At 36.8% G+C, this 13,976-nt stretch overlaps 4 protein-coding genes across 4 annotated transcripts; 1 reads left to right on the forward strand and 3 right to left on the reverse strand.

Annotated features, from left to right (window-relative positions):
- Nucleotides 1-5: 5 nt before the first annotated feature.
- On the reverse strand, nt 6-913 carry LOC120417226 (uncharacterized). The gene is made up of 2 exons (XM_039579186.2): nt 585-913; nt 6-526 (listed from the first exon to the last, which is right to left on the reverse strand). Exons 1-2 carry the CDS (start codon nt 886-888, stop codon nt 78-80), a joined length of 753 nt encoding a protein of 250 aa, XP_039435120.1. The 5' UTR covers nt 889-913; the 3' UTR covers nt 6-77.
- Nucleotides 914-4,354: 3,441 nt separating this feature from the next.
- On the reverse strand, nt 4,355-5,269 carry LOC120417264 (uncharacterized). The gene is made up of 2 exons (XM_039579219.2): nt 4,918-5,269; nt 4,355-4,858 (listed from the first exon to the last, which is right to left on the reverse strand). Exons 1-2 carry the CDS (start codon nt 5,252-5,254, stop codon nt 4,416-4,418), a joined length of 780 nt encoding a protein of 259 aa, XP_039435153.1. The 5' UTR covers nt 5,255-5,269; the 3' UTR covers nt 4,355-4,415.
- Nucleotides 5,270-6,028: 759 nt separating this feature from the next.
- LOC120417265 (uncharacterized) lies at nt 6,029-6,897 on the forward strand. Its single transcript, XM_039579220.2, has 2 exons — nt 6,029-6,388; nt 6,446-6,897. The coding sequence occupies exons 1-2, from the start codon at nt 6,058-6,060 to the stop codon at nt 6,874-6,876; spliced, it is 762 nt and encodes a 253-aa protein (XP_039435154.1). The 5' UTR covers nt 6,029-6,057; the 3' UTR covers nt 6,877-6,897.
- Nucleotides 6,898-11,223: 4,326 nt separating this feature from the next.
- Nucleotides 11,224-12,198, reverse strand: LOC120417259 (uncharacterized). The gene is made up of 2 exons (XM_039579215.2): nt 11,821-12,198; nt 11,224-11,761 (listed from the first exon to the last, which is right to left on the reverse strand). Exons 1-2 carry the CDS (start codon nt 12,173-12,175, stop codon nt 11,319-11,321), a joined length of 798 nt encoding a protein of 265 aa, XP_039435149.1. The 5' UTR covers nt 12,176-12,198; the 3' UTR covers nt 11,224-11,318.
- Between the last annotated feature and the right edge of the window lie 1,778 nt (nt 12,199-13,976).

Genomic DNA, 13,976 nt, shown 5'->3' on the forward strand with positions numbered 1-13,976 from the left:
AGGCATAAACAAATAAGTAAGCAGATTTTATTATGTAAGATTCGTTCAACATATTATAAAAACACCTCCAGTACACCTTATGCAATCAGCGTTCTACAAGCCTTTCTAGCCGTATCAAACACCTTCCCGACAGGACAAGTATTTCGAATCGCATCGACCCCCTGCTCGTAGCACTCGTAGTACACACTAGGATCGCTACTATCTCCAAAACGACCCACTTCGGGACATCCGTACGAGCAGCCTTTTCCGTTGAAGGTGGTTCCATCAGGACACTTGAAAATTCTGATGTAAGTAGTTGACAAAAGGCCTGCATTCATTTCACAGTATCCGTAGAAGCTCTTGCTGGTTCCGTAGCGGGAAAACAGTTCGTTGACGTCACACTTGATCTTCATGCAATCTTCCGGCACAGCTGGCAGCTTACAGGCCGATGCATCCGGATCGAATACTTCACCCATGGGGCACTGGACAACGCTCGACATAGTGCCAACAGCGGTGCAGTTGTGGTACATCGAACAGATAGACGGGTCTGTTGGCGAAAAATGTATTGTCAACTACCAGAGGTTAAGCCTGAAACGTAAACTTACCTGGAAAGATTCCCTCTCCGGTGCACATAAGTACAGGTAGATTACATTCCTCGTCAAAGGTTTCAGGAGTTTCCGAACATTCACCCCGATTGCAGTAGGGTTTGGTGAAGTCCACCATAGGGCAGAATTTGTACTCTTGCATATTTCCCAAACATATTTGGACAAACTGGCACATGGCACCAGCTCCGCACGTGGTGTAGTACCGCTGACCATCACATTCTTTAAAAGATGATGCCACAACTGGGCGGAAGTTTGTCTGGAGCAGCGCTAGCTGGAACAATGTAGCTAGAACCAAAAGCTTCATCGTGATGATCTGCACTGAAGTACGCAGAACCGTGAGGTTGGATTTTATAAGACGAGTGGCGAATTTCGAAGGTTTGTTTGTTTAGTGATTATGTCTGATAGCATGATGTTATTTGAAAAAAAGCTTTTGGTAAGTAAATTTTAGGCTGTAAATTATCCTCACGCCGAGCAACAACTCTGCAAATTTAGTGGTGTTATGCCACCTATGTTCAGATAAATGTCGCATTGAATTTTAAACGGAATTGAAAACGTTAAATATATTTTTGATCAAAAATTACAGTTTTTTTTTAATTTCCAGCGTAAGTGGCATGTAGGTCAGATCCTTTTTCAAGTTTTGACATTTTAACATTGAAGTTTTGAACAGTCTTAAGCATGGTACAGGCCTTCAAAGTTTAGGATTTTTTTTAACCCTCTACTGCCCAAATTTTTTTTTCGAATTTTTTTATTTTTCCCGTGTTCGGGAGGTCATTTTGAGCAACTTTTGTTTTACGAAAAACTTTACTTCTCTTGTTTTATGTTTTTCTTGTTTCATTTTTAGTATTTTAATTTGCATTTATCTTGTTTAGTTTATGTTTATTTTTGGTAGTATTTGGCCTACTCTACCACCTCCTATCATTACATTTTGCCTATCTAATTTTTTCATGTTTTTACAGTCACTTTTTCAGTTTTTTGCATTTTTTTCACATTTTCTGCTATAAAATGGAACCATTATCATTTAAATTGTAAATAAATGCGTAGTCTGGGACACTACAAAAATTACTGCATACTTCTTTTTACTTAAAATATAGGAAATGTTAGTAAAAACACAGCCAAAGTTGACCCCTAAAGAAATTACATTTTTAAAAACATTGGCAAAGTCACATAAAACAAGTCAAACTTCCAACCCTAAAATTTTCTAAATTTTTTAAAGTTCTTCTTTCCAATGCTTTTTGAAGATCAAAAATTGGTTGAAAAATTGTTTTTTGGCGATTTTTTAAATCGAAGCCCGTCTAGAGGCGGGGTTGGGTTGAAAAGGGTTAATGGCCGGCCCCAGAAAAAAGTACATCTTTGTTCGGGCGGGAAAGGGTTAAAGGGCGGAGCTCCAGATCCTGTTACGTCCAATCAAGCTCATATTTTGGATTTTGTCTCAGTATGCCCACCGGAAAAAGCCCTTGAATGCCCTCCAAAAAGTTTTTTTTTGTAATTTTTGTTTGTAATGTTATACAACGTTGGAAGACAATTCAGACAAAACAAAAAATGATCTGGCAACCCTGATTTAAGTTATGACCACTTAGTGATATTTGTGTACTTTTTAAACCGGATTACACTAACAAGTATGAAAACTATGCATGGATTCATCATACATCTCATTGTTGAAAATGTAATTTAAAAAAACTTTTCAAACGAGTCTATATCTTGATGATCTGGCAGCCCTATCTTAAGTTATGACCACTTAATTGGTATTTATGTACTTTTTGAAGCCGGATCTCACTTATCTTTAGATACTATGTCCAGATCCATCATCCAACCTATCGTTGGATAGGTTATCGGAAAAACGAAAAACTAACGAGTCCAAAAGTTTGGTTTGCTTTTTCACATTAATAGTGTTTTGTTTTAAAAATAAAATTAAATCACAAATTATAGTATTTTTTCGAAAATACTCAAATTTTCTGAATTTGCAATATATCAAACAAAGTGAAATTTTGTATGCTTTTTCACTTTATTATAGTTTTTATTGAAAATACATTTTTCACAAATTACTGTATTTTTCGAAAATACTAAAATTTTCAAAATATGTAAAATGGGTATCAAATGACGAAAATTTTTGTATGGTATGAAGCATTAGGGTGTAATATTAAAATCGATTTTCCTGCACAGCAATTTTTTAGTGCCTTTTGGGGTCCTAAACAACTCCCCAAAGTTTGGGAACGATTGGTTTAGTCCTCACTTTGCGCAAAGCGATTCAATTTTCCATATAAATTTGTATGGGAAAACCCATTTTTTTGGATTTTGATATATATAAAATCCACTTTTCACGCTGTACTAAAACAAGATTCATATTCGGATGCTCTGGAAGGTGCTCTACAACTTTCCCGAAGAGAGTATGGTGCTAGCTTGGCCCTGAAAGAAGATACAGCGTCCTCAAAACTCGTCTAAAACGTGATTTTCGAGCAAAAAACACGTTTTAGACGAGTTTTGAACACGCTGTATCTTTTTTTAGGAGCAAGTTAGCAACATACTCTCTTGGGGAAAGTTGTAGAGCACCTTCTAGAGCATCAGAATATGAATCCGGTTTTAGTACAGCGTGAAACGTGAATTTTATAAAAATCTAAATTCAAAAAAATGGGTTTTTCCATACAAATTTATATGGAAAATTTAATCGCTTTGCGCAAAGTGAGGACTAAACCAATCGTTCCCAAACTTTGGGGAGTTGTTAAGGACCCTATAAGGAACCAAAAAGTAGCTGTGCTCGCTAAATTTGGACAACTTTATTTTTTTCCATGCAACCATATTACACCCTAATGAAGCATACACAATTTGAATTTATGTATGAAGCATGCAGAATTTTGCTTTGTTTGATATCCATATTGCATGTTTTGAAAATTTGAGTATTGTCTAAAAATATAGTTATTTGTGAAAATTTTAGTATTTTCAAAACAATAAAAACTCCAAAAATCGAAAAAAATATTAAAATTTTTTAATTTGTTTACTACCCATATTTCATATTATGATAATTCGGTATTTTGTTAAAATTGTAGTATATTAAAAAAAAAAGCCCATAAAAAAGTGCATATTTTGATAATTTGAGTATTTTCAAAAAAATATGATCATTAACGAAAATTTTAGTACTAAAAAAAACTCTAATAAATTAAAAAGCATACAAAATTTCAACTCGTTTGATACCCATATTGCAAATTTAAAAAAAATACGGTATTTTGTGTACAATTTTGAGTACATATTTATACTTTGAAACAAACTACATTTTCAAAAATATAATAAGGGTTATCGTTATTATCAGACGATAATATTATCGACGATCATTTTATCGATTAACTACCTTGCAAAGTCGGCTAAGGTTTAGGGGCACTATAAATCGATGAGGTTTGTATGGGAAAAATTGCGAAAATGTATGAAGAAAAGACAAAAATCAAAATTCCACCAAAAAGTGGTGTTAAACGTGTCGGATCATTCGCAAGTGTGAGATTCTTTTGCAAAATTTTATGAAAAACGACTTTGTCCAAAATCGCAAAACGATCCGAGTTAACCCTGCCGAGTTATTAGCGATTTAAAGAAGACGTGTTTGTATGAAAATTTTTAGCGACTCTTTAACCTCCTCCATAACTGATTTGGCTCAAAATTGGTACAGTTACCTATTTTTTCCTAAGGCACCGAATCAAAAGGATTCCTTGATATCGTTTTCTTATTGACCACGCAAGTAAAAGTGGTGACTGTTTGATTTAATTTGATTGGAATATTAAACATAGTGATAACTTCAATATTTTTATTTCATCATAATATATAAATCAATTTATTCCATAATTTTAACGCCTACATTTTACAAACCCCCGTCTCAGCGTCAAACTTTTTACCCGAGTTGCATATGCTTGAGCCAGACTCGAACCCACTTCCGTTTTCCCAGCACTCGTAAAACACCGTCGGGTCTTCGCTGTCCGGGAATCGTCCCGCAGCGGTACACTTGTAGACGCACTTGTGACCATCGAACTCGGTCCCCGGGGAACATTTTCCAACCTGGATCATCGATGGCACGATGTAATCAAAGATCATGCAAAATCCAAAAAACTGCTTGCTGGTGCCATACGGAGACAAAATTTCATTTTTGTTGCAGGAAACCTTCATACAGTCGGCATCGGATTTCTTGAGCTTGCACAGAGTTGTTTCCGGGTTAAAGACGAATCCGTCGGGGCATCGGTAAACATCGGAAGGTAGGTTGGCAGCGTCGCAGTAGTGGTACAGGTTACATGCCAACGCATCTGTTCAAAGATAATCGTAACATTAAGTTGATCTTATCAAAAATCACATCGTAACTTACCTGGATAATATCCAGACCCAAGACAATGAATTTGATTCGGAATACAGTGATCCCCGAGTGATGGTGTTGCAGAACATTCACCATTGTTACAGAACGGCTTTTCTGGATTCAAAAGTTCGCAATCCCGGTACACGGTTCCAACCGGACCCATGCAGGCTTGGATTGAGGTGCAACTATCGCAGCTGGGAGGAAGGAAGTTCACTCCATCGCACTGTTGCGTGCTTCTGGCGAGCGATCGTCTGGCACCGGCCTTTGCTGAGGACACCAACGTTCCGGGAACGTCAGCTTGGGCGAACCCAACCAGGACGATCGCAAGAAGCAGCAGTTTCATGAACATCTTGACGGAACAAACTGAGAATGTTAAGCGTTGACAGGATCTTTTATAGCATATCAGGGTGGGATGATTGTTTGCTGAAGATAGCGCTGCTGAAATGGTGGAAGAGACGAAATTCGCAGCAAAAAAAAAAAACTTCCTTACACCCAAACGAAGGATCACTGACATTGAATGAACTGATTTTTTTTTTAATCGAGCTCTTTTGGGTCACGTTAAATGTATCAAAACATGTTTCCCTCAACTCCGTCAAGACTTTAGAAAATATTTTCTTGGACCGCGTTTTGAAAAATTTACACATCACATGGAATTGCACCGCGTGGATAAAATATTTATATTTTTTCATGTTTACCCCAGCACTTTCATCTTTTATTATAAGATTTTCTTATTTGTTTTTCATCACCTTATCACTCTTTACACGGAAACATGTAAAAACAGTCTAAAATTACAAAACGAACTTGATTTTACACTAAAGTTGCTTTAATTCACTTGAGTTGCCGTGTTATTTAAACAGATCTTTTAGGCTAATCTTATCTGACCTTCCTTTTGGCAAAACAAACAATCAGCTACGCATTTTATGTTTTTGTTCCAAAAATCATCTCAATCAACACTTGAAACATCTTCAGGTACTGTTTAGCATTACTTTACTCTGTGTGATATGAGGCATGTTTCTGAAGATTAGTTTTATCTTGTTGAAAATTTCATCTGTTTACCCCTGAACAATGTAAACTCCAGCCAAATTTTACCACAATCATCTCAGATATAAAAACCTCGTCAGATAGTAACCAACTTCAGTGAACGGAAACAAAATGAAGCTGCTGGTACTAGCCGTGTTGGTCCAGCTGTCCTTGGTTCGGGCCGATGTTCCCGGATCGTTCGTTAACCGAACCTTGCTGGGCATGCAACCGGCATCGCTGTTCACGGACATGTGCGACGGCCATCGGTACTACACCAACTGCGGCATGGGATCGTGTTATGACGTGCAGGTGTGCCTTGGACCATCGACCGAGTACCGATCCTGCAGCATGTCGAATCCGGATAAACCGTTCTGCAACAACGGGGAATGCTCAGCAGAACCCGTGTTCAGCCACATGTGTTGGCCAACTCAAATTTACTGCACCTCTGAGGGATGGTTTCCAGGTAAGAGTTCTGCTTGAAATCATTCTTGAAAAAAGAAACAACTTCCATTTCATTTAGATCCCAAAACATGTTCCATTTATCACTCCTGCGAGGGTCCGTACAGTATGTCGGACGTATACCAGTGTCCGTCCGGGTACGTTTTCAACCCGGAAACCACGTTCTGCAAGAAGAAGCAAACCGACGAGGACTGCATAAAGCTGGATTGCAGGCAGAATACGGCTCTGACGCCCTTCGGTAATAGCAGGAAGTACTTTGCATTCTGCAATTCGATGGGTATTTCGACCTACGATATCAGAGTATACCAGTGTCCAGCGGAAACGGAATTCAACGGAAAAACTTGCGTGTTCAAATGTCCCGACCAAGGTCGATTCGCAATGGTATCGAACTCTAAAGTTTACTACGAGTGTGCGGCTGCCGGGGAGGATGGAGTAGCTGAAGTTTGCGAAGAAGAGCTAGTTTATGATGATGCGACAAAGGTTTGCGTTTAAATGAAAATCTGAAATATAAATACGTTTAAAAGTTCAAAAACCTCATTTTATGATTCAAAATAAGTTAAACTAAAAAAATTCAATATGTTTTTCAATAGAACAGCTCTATGAATGGGTTATTCTTTAACATTGAAAATCCATACAGTATCCCAGCTCTAAGGCGGACACTTTAAACATATTTTATTCAAAGATTGGTCATGACTTGGCTCAGATCGAGGATAACTATGAACTTTGGTGTCCCCAGCAACACGTGCACCATATTTTTTTCAAAAAAAATTCAACAGTGCTGTACTGCCCCTGATCGCATTAATGTCCCATATGAGCAATTCTCTACCAAAACCGGATATGGATTTTATTTGTATTTTTTTATTTGGCTCAAACTTTGTGGGGGCCTTCCCTATGACCAAATAAGCTATTTTGTGTCATTGGTTCACCCATACAAGTCTCCATACAATTTTGGCTGCTGTCCATACAAAAATGGTACGTACATATTCAAACAACTCTAACTTTTGAATGATTTTTCTGATCAATTTGGTATCTTCGGCAAAGTTGTAGGTATTGTTGAGGACTATTGAAAAAAGAATAGGTACACGGAAAAAAATGCAGATATTTAATTAACTTTTTTTAACTAAAACTCGATTTCCTTTTTTTTATTTTCGAGATTTTTTGATATGTTTTAGGGGACAAAAATCCGCAACTTTTGAGCCATAGAGAAACATGGTCAAAAAAGCTGCCACAGAGTTATGAATTTTTGAAAAAATAGTGATTTTTGGAAAAAAATCGAAATTTCATGCAAAAACAAATTTGAAGTTATTTTTTTAATGCAAAATTGAATTTGCAATCAAAAACTACTTTACAGCTTTTTTGATGAAGAGCTCCGTTTTCAAGATATAGCCAACGAAAGTTTGATTTTAGTGAAATATTTGCAGTTTTTCGATTTTTAAAAATAGTAACCATGAGTTACCATATCTAAAAATATTTTTTTTGAAAAGTTTAGAAAATTTGCTATAAAATTGTCTAAGAGACATTGAAGAATGGTCCGATTTTCAATGTTAAAACATGAAAAATTCGTGAAATTTTTCGATCTTTTCGAAAAAAATATCTTGAATTTTTTTAAATCAAGGCTAACATTTTAAAAGGGCAAAACATTGAATATTACGCCCATTTAAAATGCTAGCCTTGATTTAATTTTTTTCAAAATATTTTTTCCGAAAAGATCGGAAAATTTCACGAATGTTTCACCTTTTAACATTGAAAATCGGACCATTATTTTTGATTTGATTTGATATTTTTTAGTTGCTGAGATATCGACTTTAGAAAATTGTGGGTTGTTTTGGTGAGATTTAGAAAACTTCAATTTTCGTGTTTCTTTTTTTTAAAGCGGCTCTATCTCAGCAATCCCAGGTCCTATCTTCAATGTCTCTTAGACAATGTTATAGCAAATTTTCTGAACTTTTCAAAAAAAATATTTTTAGAAATGGTCACTATTTTTAAAAATCGAAAAACTACAAATATTTCGCTAAAATCAAACTTTCGGTGGCTATATCTTGAGAACGGAGCTCTTTATCAAAAAATCTGTAAAGTACTTTTCGATTGCAAATTCAATTTTGCATTAAAAAATAACGTCAAATTTATTTTTGCATGAAATTTCAATTTTTTCCAAAAATCACTATTTTTTCAAAAATTCATAACGCGGTGGCAGATTGTTTGACCTTGTTTCTCTATGGCTCAAAAGTTGCGGATTTTTGTCCCCTAAAACGTATCAAAAAATCTCGAAAATCAAAAAAAAAAATTGGGAAATTGAGTTTTTGAGTAAAAAAAGTTGATTAAAATATCTGCAATTTTTTTTCCGTGTACCTTTTTTTTCTCAATAGTCCTCAACAATATCTACAACTTTGCCGGAGACACCAAATTGATCAGAAAATTCACTCAAAAGTTTCAGCTGTTTGAATATGTACGTACCATTTTTGTATGGACAGCAGCCAAAATTGTATGGAGACTTGTATGGGTGAACCAATGTCACAAAATAGCTTATTTGGTCATAGGGAAGGCCCCCACAAAGTTTGAGCCAAATCAAAAAATATAAAAAATAAAAATGGTCGAAATCGGCCGATTTCCTAAAGAGTTGCTCATATGCATTTTCATCACTTTTGAGTTAATGATGCAGTTTCGTTCACAATCGTGTGCTCTTTCCGAAAAGCCTATAACATCCAGTACTTTGTTCTAGAAATCAGGAGGAAATCCAGTTTTTCCATGAAAACTTAACACGTAGCCTTATGTGTGGGACAAACTTCAAATGCGTTTTTCTCACCTTGCTGTTTTTGCATATGGGACATTTATGCGACCATGGGCAGTTTAGTAAATTTTGTCATTTATTTGAGTGCTGTTCAAAATTTTAGCACATGTATCGAAAAGTATTACTTTTCGACACTGTTTTGTCTTTTAAGTTGACCAAACACACATACGCCAAACTAAACCGGGGAAACAAAAGTTTCACTCAATAATCCAATTCAAATGTAATTTCAGTAGCCAAATCGTTGCCAAAATTCGATTTGTCATTTCCAAATTGTTGTTTTCGAAAAAAATCATTTTTCCCGTGTTCAGAAGGTCATTTTGAGCAACCTTTGTTCTACGAAAAACTTTACTTCTCTTGTTTTATGTTTTTCTTGTTTTATTTTTGGAATATTTTTGATAGGATTTGGCCTATTCTACTACCTTCTATTATTACATTTTGCCTTTCTAATTTTTGCATGTTTTCACAGTAACTTTTTTAATTTTTTGCTTGTTTTTATATTTTTTTGTTCTAGAATGGCACCATTATCATTCAGCAATTCCCCACGAAAAAACAGCATGGAAAAAAACAAAAGTGCTCGGATCGGGCTCAAAATTTTTCTGGGGGTTCCCTGGCCGAAATTATAAGACCCGTATTTTTTTGTTTGGCCATTAGGGTGACCTACGCCGTGTTAGGGTGGTCTGAAAAATGGCCATTTTCGTCGATTTTCGCAAAAACCACTTTTTTCTAAAAATCATAACTCCTCGCCATTTCAACCGATTTTAATTATCTTATACGCAAATGGAAGGTGATAAGTTGGCCTTTCAAAAAAAAATTGTAAGAAGTTTCCAAAATCTAGCCTAACATATGAAAAGGACGTATGAAACTTTAAAATGCCGTTTTGACGGTGTCTGGACCAAAAAGCCTATGTCTGGAAATATTTTTATCGGATTCCCCGGACATTTTTACATGACATACTAAAAAATGGGAGGAGTTCATTAACAGGATTCCGAGATATGATTTTTTGAAAATAAAATCCGTGTTTTTCGACGCGCCGCGCGCAGAAACCGTAGAATGACGAAATTAGTAAAAAATCAACTTTTTCCACTAAATCTGCAATAACATTAAAATTTCAGCGATGACCTATAGATGTTTTGGTACCAAAATTTTTGTAATTGAAAGATGCAACTTTTGGTACCCAGACATGTATAGGTCATCGCTGAAATTTTAATGTTATCGCAGTTTTAGTGGAAAAAGCTGATTTTTTGTCGATTTCGTCATTCTCCGGGTTTTGCGCGCGGCGCGTCGAAAAACACGGATTTTATTTTCAAAAATCATATCTCGGAATCCTGTTAATGAACTCCTCCCATTTTTAGTATGTTATGTAAAAATGTCCGGGGAATCCGATAAAAATATTTCCAGACATAGGCTCTTTGGTCCAGACACCGTCAAAACGGCATTTTAAAGTTTCATACGCCCTTTTCATATGTTAGGCTAGATTTTGAAAACTTCTTACTATTTTTCATTGAAAGGCCAACTTATCACCTTTCATTTGCGTATAAGACAATTGAAATCGGTTAAAACGACGAGGAGTTATGATTTTTCGAAAAAAGTGGTTTTTGCGAAAATCGACGAAAATGGCCATTTTTCAGACCACCCTAACACGGCGTAGCTCACCCTAATGGCCAAACAAAAAAATACGGGTCTAATTATTTCGGCCAGGGAACCCCCAGAAAAATTTTGAGCCCGATCCGAGCACTTTTGTTTTTTCCATGCTGTTTTCGTGGGGAATTGCTGCATTTAATTTGTTTAAAAACAACCAAAATTGACCCTTAATAAAATGACATTTTTTAAAAACATTGGCAAAGTCACAAACAACAAGTCAAACTTCCAACCCAAAAATTATCTAAAATTTTAAAAGTTTTTCTTTCCAATACTTTTTAAAGATCAAAAATTTGTTGAAATGGATTTTTTATTTTTTTCTAGAGGCGGGGTTGGGTTGTAGAGGGTTGATAGCTAGTTTTGAATTGGTCCCACCATTATTTTTTTTAAAATGCTTACACTCCCAGTAAAAATACTTTGCTTTAATTGATTTATTTTATATCCCAACCGCTAACATCAAATATGACTTAAAATAAAACATAATCTCAAAAAATCCTTTCCAAGCGATTTAACCTTCATCAGGTTTCACACAGAATCCCTCCTTTTCGCTAAACACCTTCCCACCGCTGCACTCCCTCGCGATCGCCGTCAACTTCTTCGCCGAATTGGTGTAACACTGGTAGAACTTGCTCGGATCACTATCGTCCACATAGTTGCCCTCCTTGGTACACTGGAACGCACAACTCAAGAACCCATCAAAGTTCGCCCCCGCGGGACACTTGAGCATCACAACCCCGTCCGAGCTGCAGAACGCGTAGTGGCTCTTGCTGCTACCGTAGCTAACGAAGATCTTCTTCGGATCACACTGAACCCGAACACAGTCCGCGTCCTTGGTTCGCTGCTTGCACTGGTTGGTGTTGACGTTGAACACGTAGTTCGGTGGACACTGGTACACGTCCGACTGTTGACCCTCCGCGTGGCAGTAGTGGTACAGGTCACACAGGTAAGCATCTGGAATGGTCAATAAACCCTTTCGTATTGGAAGGTTGACTCGTCATTCTTGAACTCACCTGGGAAGAACCCTTTTCCGGTGCAGGTCATCACCGGAGCTGGGCAGTCCTCGGTGAAGACGGCTTCGCCGGTGCAAGCTCCGTTCACGCAAAATGGCTTGCTCGGGTCGCTTTCGGCGCAGGACCGAACGTCCCGGAACGGTCCCAGGCAAACCATCAGCTCGCTACAGCTGGAACACGTTGCGTAGTACGCACTTCCGTCGCATTCCGAGGGAAAAACTCTGGCGGAGGAGGAGGTGGCGAGGTCCGTCGATGATCGTGACACGTTGAGCAGCGTCCCAGATGTTTCTGCTTGGACTGGGGAAGAGGGCACAAGTGCCGCGATAAGCAGAGCAGCAACCAGGTTGGCCAACATGGTGCAGACTGTGGGATACTGACTGGGATGGATGGCAGAATGGCGTGGAATTTAAATGGAGATTGTTTTATCTTAATTTTGGGAAAGATAATGTTGTTGCTTCATAAGGTTGATGATTATATTTTGGTATAAATCCACTTTTCAGCAAGATGAGATAACAATGCTTTTGTTTTTGTAATTTTTTTGAAAACTTAATGTATGTATTTGTATGCAGTACTTTTCGAAACTTGACGTCTTACTTCGTATTCAAGTTATAGCCACTAACATTTTTTAATTTGTTAAAAACGTGATTTTTTTACCTATAGAAGTCTTGATAGAAGTCATGTTAAAGCTTGAACATCTCTGAGAATATTTTTGCAAGAGATTAGAAAAACATACTTTAAAGATTTTAGGGTAATTCTCCGCCAACTCACACAGCAGTTGCCCCGACCCCTCTTCGATTTGCGTGAAACTTTGTCCTAAGAGGTAACTTTTGTCCCTGATCACGAATCCGACGAATCCGTTTTTTTGATATCTCATGACGGAGGGGCGGTACGACCCCTTCCATTTTTGAACATGCGAAAAAAGAGGTGTTTTTCAATAATTTGCAGCCTGAAACGTTGATGAGATAGAAATTTGGTCGAGAACAGAACACTGATGAAGTCTGCAAGTAGTAGACGAAATACGTATCTGTCAAGATATAAAACAATATATAGCGGAATTAAAAGGAACAACTCGTCTCTTTGTATTCACAGTAATGCATTCTGCTAAAACGCTCAACCAAACCACAACAAGAAATTTGGTGTCAAAGGGACTTTTATGTAAAATTAGACGCCCGATTTGATGGCGTACTCAGAATTCCGAAAAAAAACGTATTTTTCATCGAAAAAAACATTAAAAAAGTTTTAAAAACTCTCCCATTTTCCGTTACTCGACTGTAAAAAAATTTGGAACATGTCGTGTTATGGGAAATTTAATGTACTTTTCGAATCTACATTGACCCAGAAGGGTCATTTTTTCATTTAGAACAAAATTTTTCATTTTCAAATTTCGTGTTTTTTCTAACTTTGCAGGGTTATTTTTTAGAGTGTATCAATGTTCTACAAAGTTGTAGAGCAGACAATTACAAAAAAATTGATATGTAGACATAAGGGGTTTGCTTGTGAACATCACGAGTTATGGCGATTATACGAAAAAAAGTTTTGATAAAGTTACTTTTTACGTTTCTCTTTGTTTCGTCGTTCGTGTCCGTCGCGGGTGACCATGAACGGCCATGATCAACGACGACCAACTTTTTCAAAACTTTTTTTCATAAAATCGCGATAACTCGTTATGTTTATAAGCAAACCCCTTATGTCTATATATCAAAATTTTTATAATTGTCTGCTCTACAACTTTGTACAACATTGTTACACTCTAAAAAATAACGCTGCAATGTTAGAAAAAACACGAAATTTTAAAATGCAAATTTTTGTTCTAAATGAAAAAATGACCCTTCTGGGTCAATGTAGATTTGAAAAGTACATTAAATTTCCCATAAAATGATATGTTTCAAATTTTTTTGAATGTAACGGAAAATTGGAGAATTTTTAAAACTTCTTTAGTGGTTTTTTTCGATGAGAAATACGTTTTTTCGGAATTCTGAGTACGCCATCAAATCGGGCGTCTAATTTTACATAAAAGTCCCTTTGGCACCAAATTTATATCTCATCACCGTTTCAGGCTGCAAATTATTGAAAAACACCTCTTTTTTCGCATGTTCAAAAATGGAAGGGGTCGTACCGCCCCTCCGTCACGAGATATCAAAAAACGGACCTTGGAT

The sequence above is a fragment of the Culex pipiens genome, chromosome 2 (genome assembly GCF_016801865.2).
Source record: "Culex pipiens pallens isolate TS chromosome 2, TS_CPP_V2, whole genome shotgun sequence".
Lineage (NCBI taxonomy): Eukaryota > Metazoa > Arthropoda > Insecta > Diptera > Culicidae > Culex > Culex pipiens.